Below are 15,155 nucleotides of genomic sequence, written 5' to 3' on the forward strand. Positions count from 1 at the left end.
TGGTTCTTGCTACATGCTAGCCATGCAGCTGGCAGGGACCCTGGGTGATCTCCTCAGTATATGCTGTATACCTAAGAACTACCTGTGCTCTGTGCCTGAGGACAGCACTATGGGTAGCAGGGTGGGCTATAGTCTGTCTTTCTCCTCCCACACTGAGCTGCCTGGATTTGACTTTTGTGAATCCTAGGCATAAACAGCTTTGGCCACCAAGGCAGGCATCAAGCTAGGATGAACATCTGTCCCTGTCTGATATAAGAACATCACCAAAGAGGCATCTCTTTGCCCATTGCCACGGGTTCAACCTCTCATTTACAAAGACAAGAATACTGTTAACACTCTTGAGGTGAAATTTTTTATTTTGAGAGAAAGAACAATGAAGGGTACAGATGACTCTGGGTTTGTTTAGAAGAGCTGGATTAAAAACTTTTAGGTAATTTAAATATTATGGAAGGTAAATGTTCCCAATACCCAAACACCCAAATTTGAAATGTTCAAAATACTGAACCTTTTTCTGCATTATATATGTGCTCAAAAAGTTTCAGATATTTGCAGTGTGTGAACTGGTAATGAAATTAGGGTCACATCCCTGGTAAATTCTATGCAGATATTCCAAATGTGCACATACCACAAGATTTCAAACACTTCAAATGTCAAGGCTTTCAGAGAAGTGGGTCTTCAGTCTGTACAAACATTATACACAATAAAACTCATTGCGTGTTTATATATTATACTTCTTTCATGATCTGGCACCATCTTTAAAATGCTCTTTATTTTATCTTTTATTTTTAACTGTTGCATATGGAAGTTGATTAGAAAAGACTGGCTTTAGCTTTTTATTAGTACTTTTTATAGTACTAATCTAAAATGTTTAGGGATGAGTAAATTTTGTCTATGGAATGGTGGAATTCTAAATTATATACAGGAAGTATATGTTTAAATTAACAACCTCTTTGTAGAAAAAAAACACTGTAGTATTTCTTCCTTTTTTCTCATTTCTAATTGTTAATACTTAGGAAGGAGATTTAACATATCTGGTTTATGTCAAGGTCTTTGATCCACTTGGACTTGAGTTCAGATATATGTCTCACTAACTTTGATAATATGACCTGTATATGGAATCCTGAAGAAAATCTGCTTCCTAATTTTTTTTTTTTTGATGTCTCACGGAACCTTAATACAGGAACTTCTCATTGTCTGAAAACCAGAGGACAGATGAAACTACTGTAATTGAGGAATGAGGAACTTTGTGATGACTATACTTTTGGTTTGTTTTATGGCTATACAGAACTATGAAATTATACTATAATTCAAAGACTTATAGTTAAAAATAGAAAGCTATGTGTAGACCAGGCTGTCCTCGAACTCCAGATCCACCTGCCTCTGCCTTCTTCAGCAAATCCTACCGGCCTGCACCACCAGAACTGACTAGTAGCCTTACCAGGCCACAGAGGAAGACAATGCAGTCACTCCTGATGAGACCTAACAGACTAGGATCAGAAGGAAGAAAAAGAAACCCTCCCCTACCAGTGGACTTGGGGAGGGGCATGTGTGGAGAAGGGGGAGGAAGGGAGGGATTGGGAAGGGAGGAGGGAAGGAACTAGAGGGGGAATACAAAGTACAAAAAGTGTAACTAAAAATAAAATAAAATAAAAATTAAAAAAACAAGAGCAGAACATTGCTCTCAAAAAAAAAAAAAAAAACAGAAAGCTATAAGTCCTCAACTACAGTAGTGAGACATATATCTGAACCATCAATTTTTGTTGTATTAAGTATTGTAATTAATGTAGGAGACTATATTTTGAGTAGTGATTTTATAAAACATGGTTTAAGTTTGCTTGAAATTTATCATTCAGGCATTGACACTCACTTGGATTTTTGCATCCCACATTTATGCAGTTATGTGAAGTGAAACTGCCACACCAGCAGTTTGGAAAGTAATGTTTTCTTTCATAGGAAAAAATTGATCATAATCAGGAAGCCTGTGACTTATTCTGCAGGTCTGGTAAATCTGTGATATTTTTGGAAAAAAGCTGGCATGAAAACTTGGTTGGTTCTTCTGCTCTGAAATTGCAAAGTTAAATCACGGTGAAAGAGCAACTGCTCCAGGCTGTTGTGAAAATAGGCATGCGAGTAACTCTCAATGCAGTCCTCACCAGGCAAATAGAGTTGTCTCTGTTTCCCTCAGTAGTCTTCACCAGGCCATGTGCTTCCTGAGGCTTAGGAGGCATGATTCCAGCCACGAGGACAAGACAGCCAGCCTATCCCACCATGACCAATGATTTAATACCACAACTGTTGTCAACGTTCACAACTTAGTGGCACAATAGTATTGATTAGTATGTGGGAAAAAGGATGTCACTGAGAGGAATACTTTGACTTACAGAATTTTATTACTGTCCATGGAGCTAGTAACAAACACACACACACACACACACACACACACACACACACTATACAAAGTAATATATACTTTATGCAACAGGCTAATAAATAACCTTATTTTATATGAGACTAAAAAAAAAAATCTAAGTTTCTGTTAGGTTTTCTGGGATGACTGGTTGATCCCACCCACAGCTCTGCTTCCTAGACAATTGCCACCCTCATCTCCCAGGGAATACAGTCTCATCTCTATTTCTGTTGGTTAAACATGGACTAAGCCTTCTAGCCTGGGCTCTCTTTAATCAGAATAAACACACAAAGCTATGATCAACAACATTTCAATCTCTAAAGGAAAAATAAAAGTTAACTATGTACAAAAAGACAAATCTCCAGTGTCAACGACAAGTAAAAGAGAAAAGAAAAATAAAGAGAATGAGATGTCAAGTGGCTCTATCAAAAAGAAAGACCTCGGGTGCCCAGAGTTAGCACATGTGTTTATGGGGACAGAAAGGCACTCTCCTTTACTATTAGCAGGCGTATGAATAGATACTACTTTCTTTGAAAAATTTGCTATATTGTAAAGAACCTTTAAAAATCGTAATGCTTTGACTCTGTAATTCTTTTAAAAGCCCATGTTAAGAACTTGTAATTCTTTCCATAAATGGATTTTGTGGTCTTATTTATTAAATATCTTTTGTGGAACTAACAATGGCAATAGCTTTATGTTCAGAAACCATAATACAACTATAATCTTGAATGTAAAGTATATTAAGCAAAAAAGTCTTTAGTATCTTTTATTATTAATTTTATTTATTTAAGTTAGTTTTAAAATGTTGATAAAAAGTCATCAAAATATTAAAAACAGATTTATCTCAAGAGGTAGATATGAGTGATTTTTATGTCATTTCTTTTCCATTTCTACCTATAATATTTATATTAACTTTTGAGATCGGACAATATGAGGTAATAAAACAAATCTCAAAAACATATTTCTGATCTTAATTTACTGACACAGGACTGGAGATTTGGCCAAACCCATTGCTTTCAGATACCTGATTCACAGAATAACAAAATATTCCTCTATTGAAAATTCTCTGCTTAGCTCTGTACCCCATTTTAAATTGGATTACTTGTTTTGTTGCTTTTTAACTTCTTCAGCTCTTTATATATTCTGAATATCAGCTTTCTGTCAGATATAGGGTTGGTGAAGATCCTTTCCCAATGTGTAGGCTGTCTTTTTGTTCTGATGACAGTGTCCTTTGTTTTACGGAAGCTTTTCAGTTTCAGGAGGTCCCATTTATTGATTGTTGATCTTAGAGCCTGTGCTGTTGGTGTTCTGTTCAGGAAGTTGTCTCTTGTGCCAATGAGGTCAAGGATCTTCCCCATTTTTTTTTTTCTAACAGATTTAGTGTGTCTGGTTTTATGTTGAGGTCTTTGATCCACTTGGACTTCAGTTTTGTGCAGGGTTATAAACATAGATCTATTTGCATTTTTCTACATGTAGATATCCAGTTAGACCAGCACCATTTGTTAAAAGATACTGTCTTTTTTCCATTGTATGGTCTTGGCGTCTTTGTCAAAAATCAAGTATCTGTAGGTGTGTGGATCCTTAGTGAGGTATTCCAGAAGCAGAAAGACAGACATGATATATATTTACTTATAAGTGGATATTAGACATATAATAATAGGATAAACATACTAAAATCTGTATATCTAAAGAAGCTAAACAAGAAGGAGTACCCAGGGTAAGATGATCACACCCTATTTACAACCCTATTTATTTAGGGTTGTAAAAATTGTTTAAGAATTGGGGATACATATAATTTTTCCAATAAGAAAATCACTAGTTTTTTACCCTGGCCATGGCTCATCATTTCATTTTGTCTGGGATGTCTTCAGAAAAAGTGGACATTTTAGCTTTCATCATATAAAATTCATTAATGTATTTCTGACAGATAGTGTTTTATTTTAGTATTTAAAAAACATTGTCTTAATTTTATGCCTAAATTAGATTTTTTTTGTGTTTTTTCTGTGAGCTCATAATTTCAAATTATGCATTTATGTCAATGCCTATCATTCTGTTTTAATTTTAATACAGTAATAAAATATCATAGAAAAGAGAATCTGAGGGAATAGAAAGTTATTTTAGCTCAAAACACCAAATGCCAGGTTGTACTCAATCACAGTAAGGAAGTCAAGGCAGCAGTAACTTAAAATAGCTAGTTATCTACATCATACCACAACTAAGAGCAAGGAAAAATGAATGCACACTTTCTTTATGCTTATCAAACCTGGACCCAAAACCTGGGTATGGTGCTGTCCGCCTCTAGGCTGGGAATGGCTTAAGCTGCAGAAATTTGTGATCTCAGAGTTCTGAAGACTCAAGATCAATATGCCAGTACAATATGTTCTTACTTAGCTGTGTCTTTAGATGATGAGAAAAATTAAGAGTGAACAGGGTCTCTGGAGCCTCTTCTGTTTTATTTTTAATATTTAAGACTTATCTTTAGTTATGTGTCTCTGTATGGTCATGTGAGATAATAGAAGTGCCAGATCCCTGTGTAGCTGTAGACTCAGGCAGTTGTGAGTCATCTGACATAGATCCTGGAGATTGAACTTGGATCTTTTAGAAAATCAGAGAAATGTTTTTTAACTGCTTAGTCATCTCTTCAGCTCCTGTATCTGAATGAAGATGCAATTGTTATTCGGGCCTTATCTTCATGATTTTATCTTAACTTAAATATCTTCCAAAGGCTCTGCAATCACCATTATCTTGGGGGTGAGGGCTTTAACATAATTTTAGGAGTACATAGTGCCATCTGTAGCTGCAAGTTCATGTAGAGTTCATATTTCTTACTTGAGGGTGTGCAGTTAGACTAGGGTCAGTTTATATAATATGGCATGAAATTACCTGAAGTGTGTTTTCTATATCTTAAACATGTAAACACTATATTTTCATCGCTTTACAGTCTGATTTCACCATGGACAATACCAAAACATCAAAAAACTCATTTCGAAGAAACATACATCATATATCAATTAATTCTTATATATTTTGGTGGCTCTTGAATAACAGAGGCATTACTGACTCAATGTAATTCGCTGAGTGTCAGTTATAGTAAGGGCAGCCACTCAATATTTCCCTTAGATTTATTCTCAAATACTTTTTCTTTTTGCATATTTTCACAAATGAACCTAGTTTCTGGACTTAGGGTGGAGAAATCTAGCTTCTATTTCCAGAGCATTCATATTTGTCAGGTTTTTAAGGGCAAATGTTGTCCCAAGTATTGTGTTTGGCTTGTTTCCACCCAAATTTTCTGTGGCTTAGGCCAAAAGCGTAACCTAGTAGCGTCTAATTTCTTTGATAAGAATTTTTCAAGATGAGATAGAAGGTTCCTTCCTAAGATTAGACACAAGCTATACGTTTTCTGAGGAAGAGAAAAAAAAAAGAGTGATTTTGCTTATGTCAGTATTGTGGCAATACTATGTGTTTGAGGCTTTATGAGTACTACTTCACTCAGGTTTTAGATCTAGCACTGGACAAATGGTCCCGGCTAAATGAGTGAGAAATAAAGTAGTAATCAGAATTCAACTCTCTCTAATTCTCAAGAGTCATGGGAGCATGGGTATACACATGATGTTTCAGTACTTCAATATTTATTTTTATTTTTTCTCTTCTATTCTCTTTTCTTTTCTTTTCTTTTTGAGACAGGGTTTCTCTGTGTAGCTGTGTCTGTCCTGAACTAACTTTGTAGACCATGCTGGCCTCCAACTCACAGAGATCTGACTGCCTCTGACTCCCAGCATGCTGAGATTACAGGCATGTGCCACCATTCCAGGCTTAAAAATTCTTTTTTTAAGATGTTATTCTGGCAAATATTCAAAACAAAGCTAAAATGATAAGCCAACAATGCAATGAATAACTGAAGAATATGAAACTTGTATATTCTAATGTGTTTATGTATCCTCATGCATTTTAATATTACTAAAATAGTCAAGGTCATAGAAGTACAATTCATGTTTTCAAGAAAGCACTTTGGTTTAGGGTGTGAGGATTCTAATTTTAAAGCCTGTGTTGATCCCACTTATTCCTTTTAAAGGCTTTGGAGGAATAATAAATTGGTAAAAACTATAAAAATTATGAAAGTCAAACTAAAAATAGAAAATTGAAAAACATAATGTGAACACTGAATGAAATGATAAATTTGAATAATTAGTATGTGGACAGAATCACTATTACTTAACTTATTAACTCTATTAAAGGTAGGACCCAGAAGAACTAGAAAGGTTTGAATTAGGAAGGTAGGGATAGGGAAATGAAGAAAAAAACTCCAATAATGCCAATAAAAATTCCATAATTTTTTTTTTGAGAGAGCCTCAGTGTGTATGTGACTCTGGCTGGCCTGTGGGCCACTATCTTTTTAAAACTTTCATTCATTTTTTTAATTACAGTTTATTCACTTTATATTCCAGCATAGCCCCCTCCCTCATCCCCTTCGACTCCTACCATCCCTCCCTCATCTCTTCCTATGACCCTCCCCAAGTCCACTGATAGGGGAGGTCCTGCTCCCCTTCCATCTGATCCTAGCCTTTCAGGTCTCATCAGGACTTGCTGCACTATCTTTCTCTGTGGCCTGGTAAAGCTGCTCCTCCCCTTCGGGGTTGGGGGCAGTGAACAAAGAGCCAGTCACTGAATTCATGTCAGCTGCCATGGGCTACATCTGTGCAGTGGTTCTAGGTTATCTCCATGCATGGTCCTTGGTTGGAGTATCAGTCTCAGAAAAGACCCCTGTGCCCAGATATTTTGGTTCTGTTGCTCTCCTTGTGGAGCTCCTGTCCCCTCCAGATCTTTTTATCTCCCCTTTCTTTCAGAAGATCCCCTGAGCTCTGTCTAAAGTTTGGCTATGGGTCTCAGCATCTACTTTGATTCCCTGCTGGATAGTCTTTCAGAGGCCCTCTGTGGTAGGCTCCTGTCACTATCTTGAACTCAGAAATTCACCCACCTCTCAAGTGCTGGATTTGCAGGTGTGAATCGCTCTGCCCAGCTTATGTCTTTATGTGTTTATATGTGGATGCTCCTTTTCATACAAGTTCTTATGTTGCTCTCTCTCTCTCTCTCTCATGTGTGTCTGTATGTGTGCAGATGCTAAAAAATAATTGGACAGCTTTGCGTATTGTTCTCACGTCACTGCTCTCCTTTGAGAAGGGGTCTGTTACTGGCCCAGCCCACCACTTAGGTTAGACTTGGGGACCACTGATCCTCAGGTATCTTCATGTCTCTGCCTCTTTAGTACTTGGATTATGGGCACAGATAATGATACACAAGTTTTTTTGTTTGGTTTGCCTTTTTCATTTGTTTGTTGTTGTCTGTGTGTTTTGATTTTATTGTGTGTATCCTGGAAATGAAATCAGGTATTCATGCTTGTGAGTTACACATTTTATTAACTTATTTATCTCCCTATTGCCCCATAACATTGATTTTTTAAGTTTAGTAAATAATAATTACTTTAGATGAGTGAATATTTTAAAAACTATCATCTCTTTATACAATGTTATAATTTTAAAGTAGTGTACATGTCTAAAATGCTCTTTGTGTTGAAATTTCATTTTCAGTTATTATGCAAAATGTGATCACTATGGTCTTCTGAGTTTCTAGGCAGAAAGGAATAAATAGCTGAATGAGCTCAGAGTTACTAACACAAGATTAAAGACTCTTTACAGAAATCACCACAGGAAAGTGATATGTCTTTGGTATGAATATACACCATTCAGCGATTTTTGTTCTTAAAATCTAAGAGACATATGCCATGCTCATGATGAATGTTATTACAACTTAACTATACATGAATATTTAAATATTTTTCTTTCTGAATGAAGATTGGGCATCTTACCCAGGGCCCTCCTTCTTGCTTAGCTTCCTTAGGTGTACAGATTTCAGTATGATTATCTTATAGTATGTCTAATATCCACTTATAAGTGGATATATACCTCATGAAACTGAAAAGCTTCTGTAAAGCAAAGGACCCTGTCATCAGAACAAAACAACAGCCTACAGATTGGAAAAGAATCTTCACCAACCCTATATCTGACTATATAGGGCTAATATCCAGAATATGTAAAGAATTCCAGAAATTAAACAGCAACAAATCAAGTAAAACAATTAAAAATGGGGTACAAAGCTAAACAGAGAAATCTCTGTAGAGGAATATAGAATGGCAGAGAAACACTTAAAGAAATATTCAACATCCTTAGTCATTAGGGAAATGCAAATCAAGACAACCCTGAGATTCCACCTTACACACACCAAAATGGCTAAAATAAAAAACACAAGTGACAATACATGCTGGAGAAGATGTGGAGAAAGGGGAAACCCTCCTCCAATGCTGATGGGAATGTAAACTTGTACAACCACTTTGGAAATCATTTGCTCTTATTTAACTCACAAAAATAATGCTAGCTGGGCACATTTAATTGTATAGGAATATTACTGCATCAAAATGTGTCAAAATTAGTATTATTACATTTTAATACCTTAAATTATTAACATGCTTGATATACATGTATGAGACTAAACTTATTTTGATTAGAGTAATTAATGTAACAATATCATTAATGCCATTTTCAAATCACTAATAAGAAACTGAAGAGATCTGTACTTAATAAGTTTGATCTTTTATAAGGACAATGTTCTACCTGGCAGTGGCAGCTAGAGTTTCATTCACAGAACACCGTTACATGCCTGCTGCACCATTCCATGCCTGCTGCACTGTTACATGTCTGTTGCACTTCTGTCACGAATTGGAACTCACCTTCCTGACTCAAAGGTGAACCACGTTGAATCCCGACCGTATCTCCTCAGTGAGCTAAGCGGCCACATCACCAGCTTGACCTTGGCATTGTGGATATCCCAGAGATAGATATTCTCATGCGTGATCTGCATTGTGCATTCACCGTAAATATCCAGGTTGGGTGTAGGCATTAGATAAACATTGAATCGTTCTGCAAAGAAACGAAAGGCATGGAGAAAACTCAATGAAGTCTCCTCAATTGTTCCCTAATACTGATGTATACTGCCAAACACCACCTCTATTTTTTATGAAGAAAGATGTTCACTAAACTATCATCACTCACACATTCATTCTGTCATTGTACAAAACTGTATCGGATACATACTTGATATTGAGGATTGTATGATGGTTAAATTGTATCATTGGAACATTAGGTGAAAGGTAAGTGGAGTCTCTTTTTAAAAGATGTTTACTCTGTTTCTTCGCACAGACAATTCATTACTGTAGACAGAACTTTTTCAAGAATGTCTTTTTTTAGAAATACTGAAACAGTCTCATCTTCGGACTGAAGGTAAGGGTTCAATGCAAATCAGATGATTCTCTACCTACTTAAACACTACAAAATAATTCAATATGCGTGTAAAAACATTGTAGTCCTGGTCAGAGTTTGCCTAGATATTCATTACTATCTTGTACAAAACTTAAGACGTACCCTTGGCAAGCAAAATAAAACTATATAATTTCTTTTATTCTCTATATTTTACAGTCGAAATCCTGTTATTAATCAATGACTCTAAACCTTGCTGCTGTAATTTTCTGTGCATCTCCAAGGCTATGGCAAACTTCTGCAGCCTTTGATTCCCATTTAAATGCATAGAATGCACTTTATTTTAGAGAAAAGGGGTTTGTAAGTTCTAGAAAGCAAAGAACCTGTAAAGTTCTGTATAAAACAAGTGTGCTTCCCAGCACCATTTCCTTGATTTAAAGTAAGTGATCAATATATATCAACACATATGAATATAATTAATACTTAATGAATAGAGGATGTGAAAATTGAGTAATTATGAAAAATAACATCATGATAAGAAGTTCAAGAATTACTGGCAGAGAGCTCTCTGAACATTGCAAATTTAATTGTGTAGAGTGCTGAAGAGGCAATGTGGTTAAATTAATTATTTTGAAAGGCATAAAAATAAGGCAGCTGCAGCTAGAAGACACATTCTGGAATGTGTCGTTATCCATCATAAGGCCATGTTCTTAATGCTGATTGTTTGCTGGTGCTTGGTGGGAATTGTTTGGATAATAATCTTTTTCTGGCAAGTATTATACTAAGTAAGGATTCTGTGAGGCAATGAATAATCTTCAGATTCTAAGTGTGTTAAGTTAACTCGAGCATGAGAGCCACATGACCCACATTTATACTCAGTTCTAGATTTTTTAAAAATAGCGCTTCTTCAAGATCCAACTATACCATTCCTAGGCATATACCCAAAAGAGTCTCAAGTACACAATAAGGACATTTGCTCAACCATGTTTGCAGCAGCCTTATTTGTAATAGCCAGAAGCTGGAAACAGCCCAGATGCCCCTCAGTGGAGGAATGGATGCACAAATTGTGGTATATCTACACAATGGAATATTACTCAGCAATAAAAAACAAGGAAATCATGAAATTTGCACTTAAATGGTAGGATCTGGAAAAGATCATCCTGAGTGAGCTATCCCAGAAGCAGAAAGATGCACATGGTATATACTCATTCATATAGACATATAATATAGGATAAACCTACTAAAATCTGTACACCTAAAGAAACTAATCAAGAGGGAGGACTCTTGCTAAAATGCACAATTCCTATCCAGAAAGGCAAAGAGGCTGGACATCAGAAGAAGGAGAAAAGAGGGAACAAGTCAGGAGCCTGACACAGAGGACCTCTGACTATCAATGTAGATGCTGAGACTTATGGGCAACCTTTGGGCAGAGTGCAAGGAATCTTAGGAAAGAAGTGGGAAACAGTAAGATCTGGAGAGGACAGGAACTCCACAAGGAGAGCAACAGAATCAAAAAATCTGAGCACAGGGGTCTTTCCTGAGACTGATGATACTCCAACCAAGGACTATGTACGGAGATAACCTAAGACCCCTGCCCAGATGTAGCCCATGGCAGTTCAGTATCCAAGTGGGTTCCATTGTAACAGGACTATCAAATTAAATGTGCTTTTTCTCAAAACTATAAAATCCCACAACTATCATCCATATATCTATATTTTGATGAAATTCAGGGTTATATGTTAGCTGGTATAGAAATACACAATTTTATTTGAAATGTCCAAATAATAAACAAAATTGAATGTTTATTAAAGTTTGTCTAACAAAGATATGTAATAGAACCTAATCTTCAAGTATGCTTGCCTGAGTGTTTCGCATAAGAACTAAAACAAGAGATCAAACAAAAAGCAAATAAACAGCAAAACAAACCAACACAACAAAACAAACAAACAAACTAAACTAAGCCATCTCCATCATGTTTTATAATAGGAGTAAGGGTACAACTTTAGTAACAGTCCAGTAGGTATTACAAAGTGGATTTGATCAGATGATAGTAGTTATAAGCAAAAAAAACATGATCACATAGAAGGATTCCAGTCACACTATGCAACAGAATGAGTCATTGGTTCACAGAAGGGATGAAGCCCTCTTCACTGAGCTGGTTAGTTTTTAAACAGATCTAGCTGGGGAAGAAAGTAACTAACCCATGTATATGTGTTTATTTAACCATGGGGGCAGTAAACCGAAGTGGAGTTTTCAGCTGCAGAAGCAAAAAATCAGAGACACCATCTACTGAGAAACAAAAAAGCAGAATCGAGGGAGATTATTTAGTCCTCTTTTAATAGTGCTGTTTTTAGCTCTGTTGGTCTCCTTGTAAAGCTCCTGTCCCCTCCAGGTCTTTCTTCTCCCTCTTCTTCCATAAGGTTTTCAGCACTCTGCCCAAAGTTTGGCTATGAGTCTCAGTATCTCATTTGATACCCTGCTGGGTAGAATCTTTCAGAGTTGCTCTGTGGAAGGCTCCTGTCCTCTCTACTTCTGATGTCTATCCTGTTTGCCCTTCTGGATGAGGCTTAAGCATCATTCTTAGGGTCTTCTTGTTGTTTAGCTTCTTTAGGACTATAGATTTTAGTATATTTATCTTATATTATAGGCCTGCAAATATGGATACTCCAACCAAGGACCTTGCATGAAGAGGACCTAATTCCCTGTTTAGAGGAAGCCCATATGCCTCTCAGTCTCCAAGTGGTTTTCCCTAGTAAGGGGTACAGGGGCTGTCTCTGATATGAACTCAGTAGCAGGCTGAGATTGCCTCCTCCTGGGTAATGCAGCCTTGCCAGGCCGCAAGGGAATGTGATGCAGCCAGCCTTGATGAGACCTGATAGACTAGGGTCAGATAGAAGCGGAGGAGGATCTTGAGGAGGATCTCCTCTATCAGGGGAGTAAGGAAAGAGCATAGTGGGAGTAGAAGAAGGGTGGGTGAGATTGGGAGGAGATGAGGGAGGGGGCTGCAGTGGGGATAAAAAGTGAATAAATTGTAATAAATAAATTACAAAAATAAAAATAATACTGTTTTTATTATTATTGATCACCCTAATCAAAAATACATACCATGTCAAATAATAAAATTCCACATACTTCATTACTTTTAACTAATACTTCATTAATTTTTGAAAATTTCACGCAAAGTTTTTTTTAACCATACTCAACCCAATTTTCCCTCTTTGAAGGTCCTCTCAGATCCACCTTCATGTCCCTATAGCCCTTACTTTATAAATATCTGTTTAATAAACCATTAATTATAATTTGTGCTATCTCTATACTTCTTGGTGTGGAGCCATCTACTGGAGTGTTGTTGACTCGCATGAGTCCCACTTTTAAGAAAACCGACTCTCCCTTCCACCTCTGTTACTGGGCTTATGAACCCTTTTTTCCTCTATGCTAAAGTGTTACTTGATCTGATCTTTTGCAATTCTTGTACAGACAACCAAGCTGACGTGATCTCATGCGTATAGTGTCTCTCTCTTGTTCCCAAGGTGTTTGTTTCAGTCATTCCAAACATCTAGCTCTGTCAGTCTCTGAGACTTGGACGGGGTGTGATACAGCTGCTCCATTTGTGGCTATGTACCACACAGTCATGCATTCACTTTTATTTCGCTGGTTATCAGTTTCTACATAAACCACCACCTACTGCACAAAGGAACTTCTTTGATGAGGTCGGAGAGCTGTCCTACAGCAGAGAAATGCAAAGTTAGAGGGCAGTTTGATACCATGTTCAAAGACATTGCTGTTTCCCTTCCACCTCTTTCCCTTCCTATGGTAGCGTGATAATTTCTTCTTCTTTTTTTAAGAGATACAAAACACAGAAAAAAGTAACAGGAAAATAGACACATCTATTTAGTCAAATTTATTTTGTAATAAATGGTATTTTGGAAAAGACACGTTTGAAATTTTTATATAAATTTCATGCACTTAGCATGTAACTAAGTCTACTGCCTTTGTGATGTGATGGCAGTACCATTAGTTTGACTTGCTAGAATAAGTTTGAGAAATGTTTGTTGGGTGCCAATATATTCTCTTTGTGAAACAGTATTTCTTTCATTAGTGGATTATTGGTAACTTTTATCTAGTCTATCTTGTTTCTCCCTCTGCCTACGATGTGGTACACCTGGATATGATGAAATCCAGAGCTAAGTATCCTGCATGTCTAGAAGCCAAGAGAGGTATACATATTAAAGCTCATCACATCTTCCACAAAGATTTTTATTCATTGAACTCCTTATATTGTTTTATCTCTTCCTAGTATAACTGAAATAGTGCTCAGAAATATAAGTCCCACCAAAATAAAGCATACTTTAGATTTTAGGTTTTGAGAAATTCTTTGCATTAAGTTTTACCTGTTGTTTTTATTCTGCCCATTTCTGTGAATTTCGGTTTCATGGCTTCCCACAACAAAAAGTAGAACCCTCATTTACATTTTAGATATTTATATTTTGTTAATAAATTAATAAAAATTAAGAATTGTACACATTTACATAAACTAGTAATGAAATGACTAATTATGACTATGCAACCATAAATGTTGCATAGTCAACACTGATGTTGATGTTTTTTAATTTTGCATGTTTTTTATTTTAATTTGTGATTATATAAAGTAAAATTGCATTTGTGCAGCTCTATTAAAATACCTCTAAAGAATTGACTAAGATTATTTATAAAAGACATCATGTAAGTTAGATTTATTCCTGCAATTAGTTCAAAAACAGATGGATTTAGCAGAACATATTTTAGAAAAACTGTTTATTTTTCTCTCACCCCTGCTCCGCAGCAACTATTTTTATCCTCTTCTTATTCCTGACATTACCTGCAGCACATGCTTAGTGCTTACTTCACTGTCATCCATGAGGATGGATTTATCTTCATGCCATGACTCAGCCACTGTGACTGGATTTAGCACTCAACCTTCTCTCAGGAGAAGTCAGTGGCTTGGAATCAACCAGATAGCCATTCTCATTTGCTCCAACCTCTTACTTCCTCTACAATTTCCTTTGCTGGGGGTGTCTGTCTTGAAAAGGGGAATAGAAAAAAAGGGAGAAACCTTGCTAATTAGCTGCTACTATTAGAGGCTCGCTTTTTTGTTGCTGTGTTCCTAATGATGAGCACTTCAGGACTTGGCTGTCTTTTGGATGGTACAGAGCATTTCGGAGAACCATCACAACATCTAGACTATGACAGGGCTGTTCACTCTGATGAGCAGTTGTTGTTTGCTTGCAGGTTCTGCACTCCTGAATTGTTCTCTTCTGCTCTATATTCCCATTCTCTTTCTGCAGAAAACACTTTGCATATCTAGGCAAGTGTTATGGTGTGGACCAAGTCAAGATGAATCAAGGCTAACCATAGGAATCTGCTTGCTTTTCAAGAAAACTCATGCATGATTGATGCACTCA

General features: G+C 36.5%; 1 protein-coding gene across 1 annotated transcript in view; it reads right to left on the bottom strand.

The window, feature by feature from the left end:
• The window catches only part of Dok6 (docking protein 6), a 337,303-nt gene that overhangs the window by 181,321 nt on the left and 140,827 nt on the right, over positions 1-15,155 (bottom strand). The window contains exon 5 of the mRNA XM_055598745.1: positions 9,189-9,378. Within this exon, the coding sequence (XP_055454720.1) occupies positions 9,189-9,378 (190 nt within the window). The remainder of the gene's footprint in view (positions 1-9,188; positions 9,379-15,155) is intronic.

The sequence above is a fragment of the Psammomys obesus genome, unplaced genomic scaffold, assembly GCF_907164565.1.
Source record: "Psammomys obesus unplaced genomic scaffold, mPsaObe1.curated_primary_1811, whole genome shotgun sequence".
In the NCBI taxonomy this organism is placed as follows: domain Eukaryota; kingdom Metazoa; phylum Chordata; class Mammalia; order Rodentia; family Muridae; genus Psammomys; species Psammomys obesus.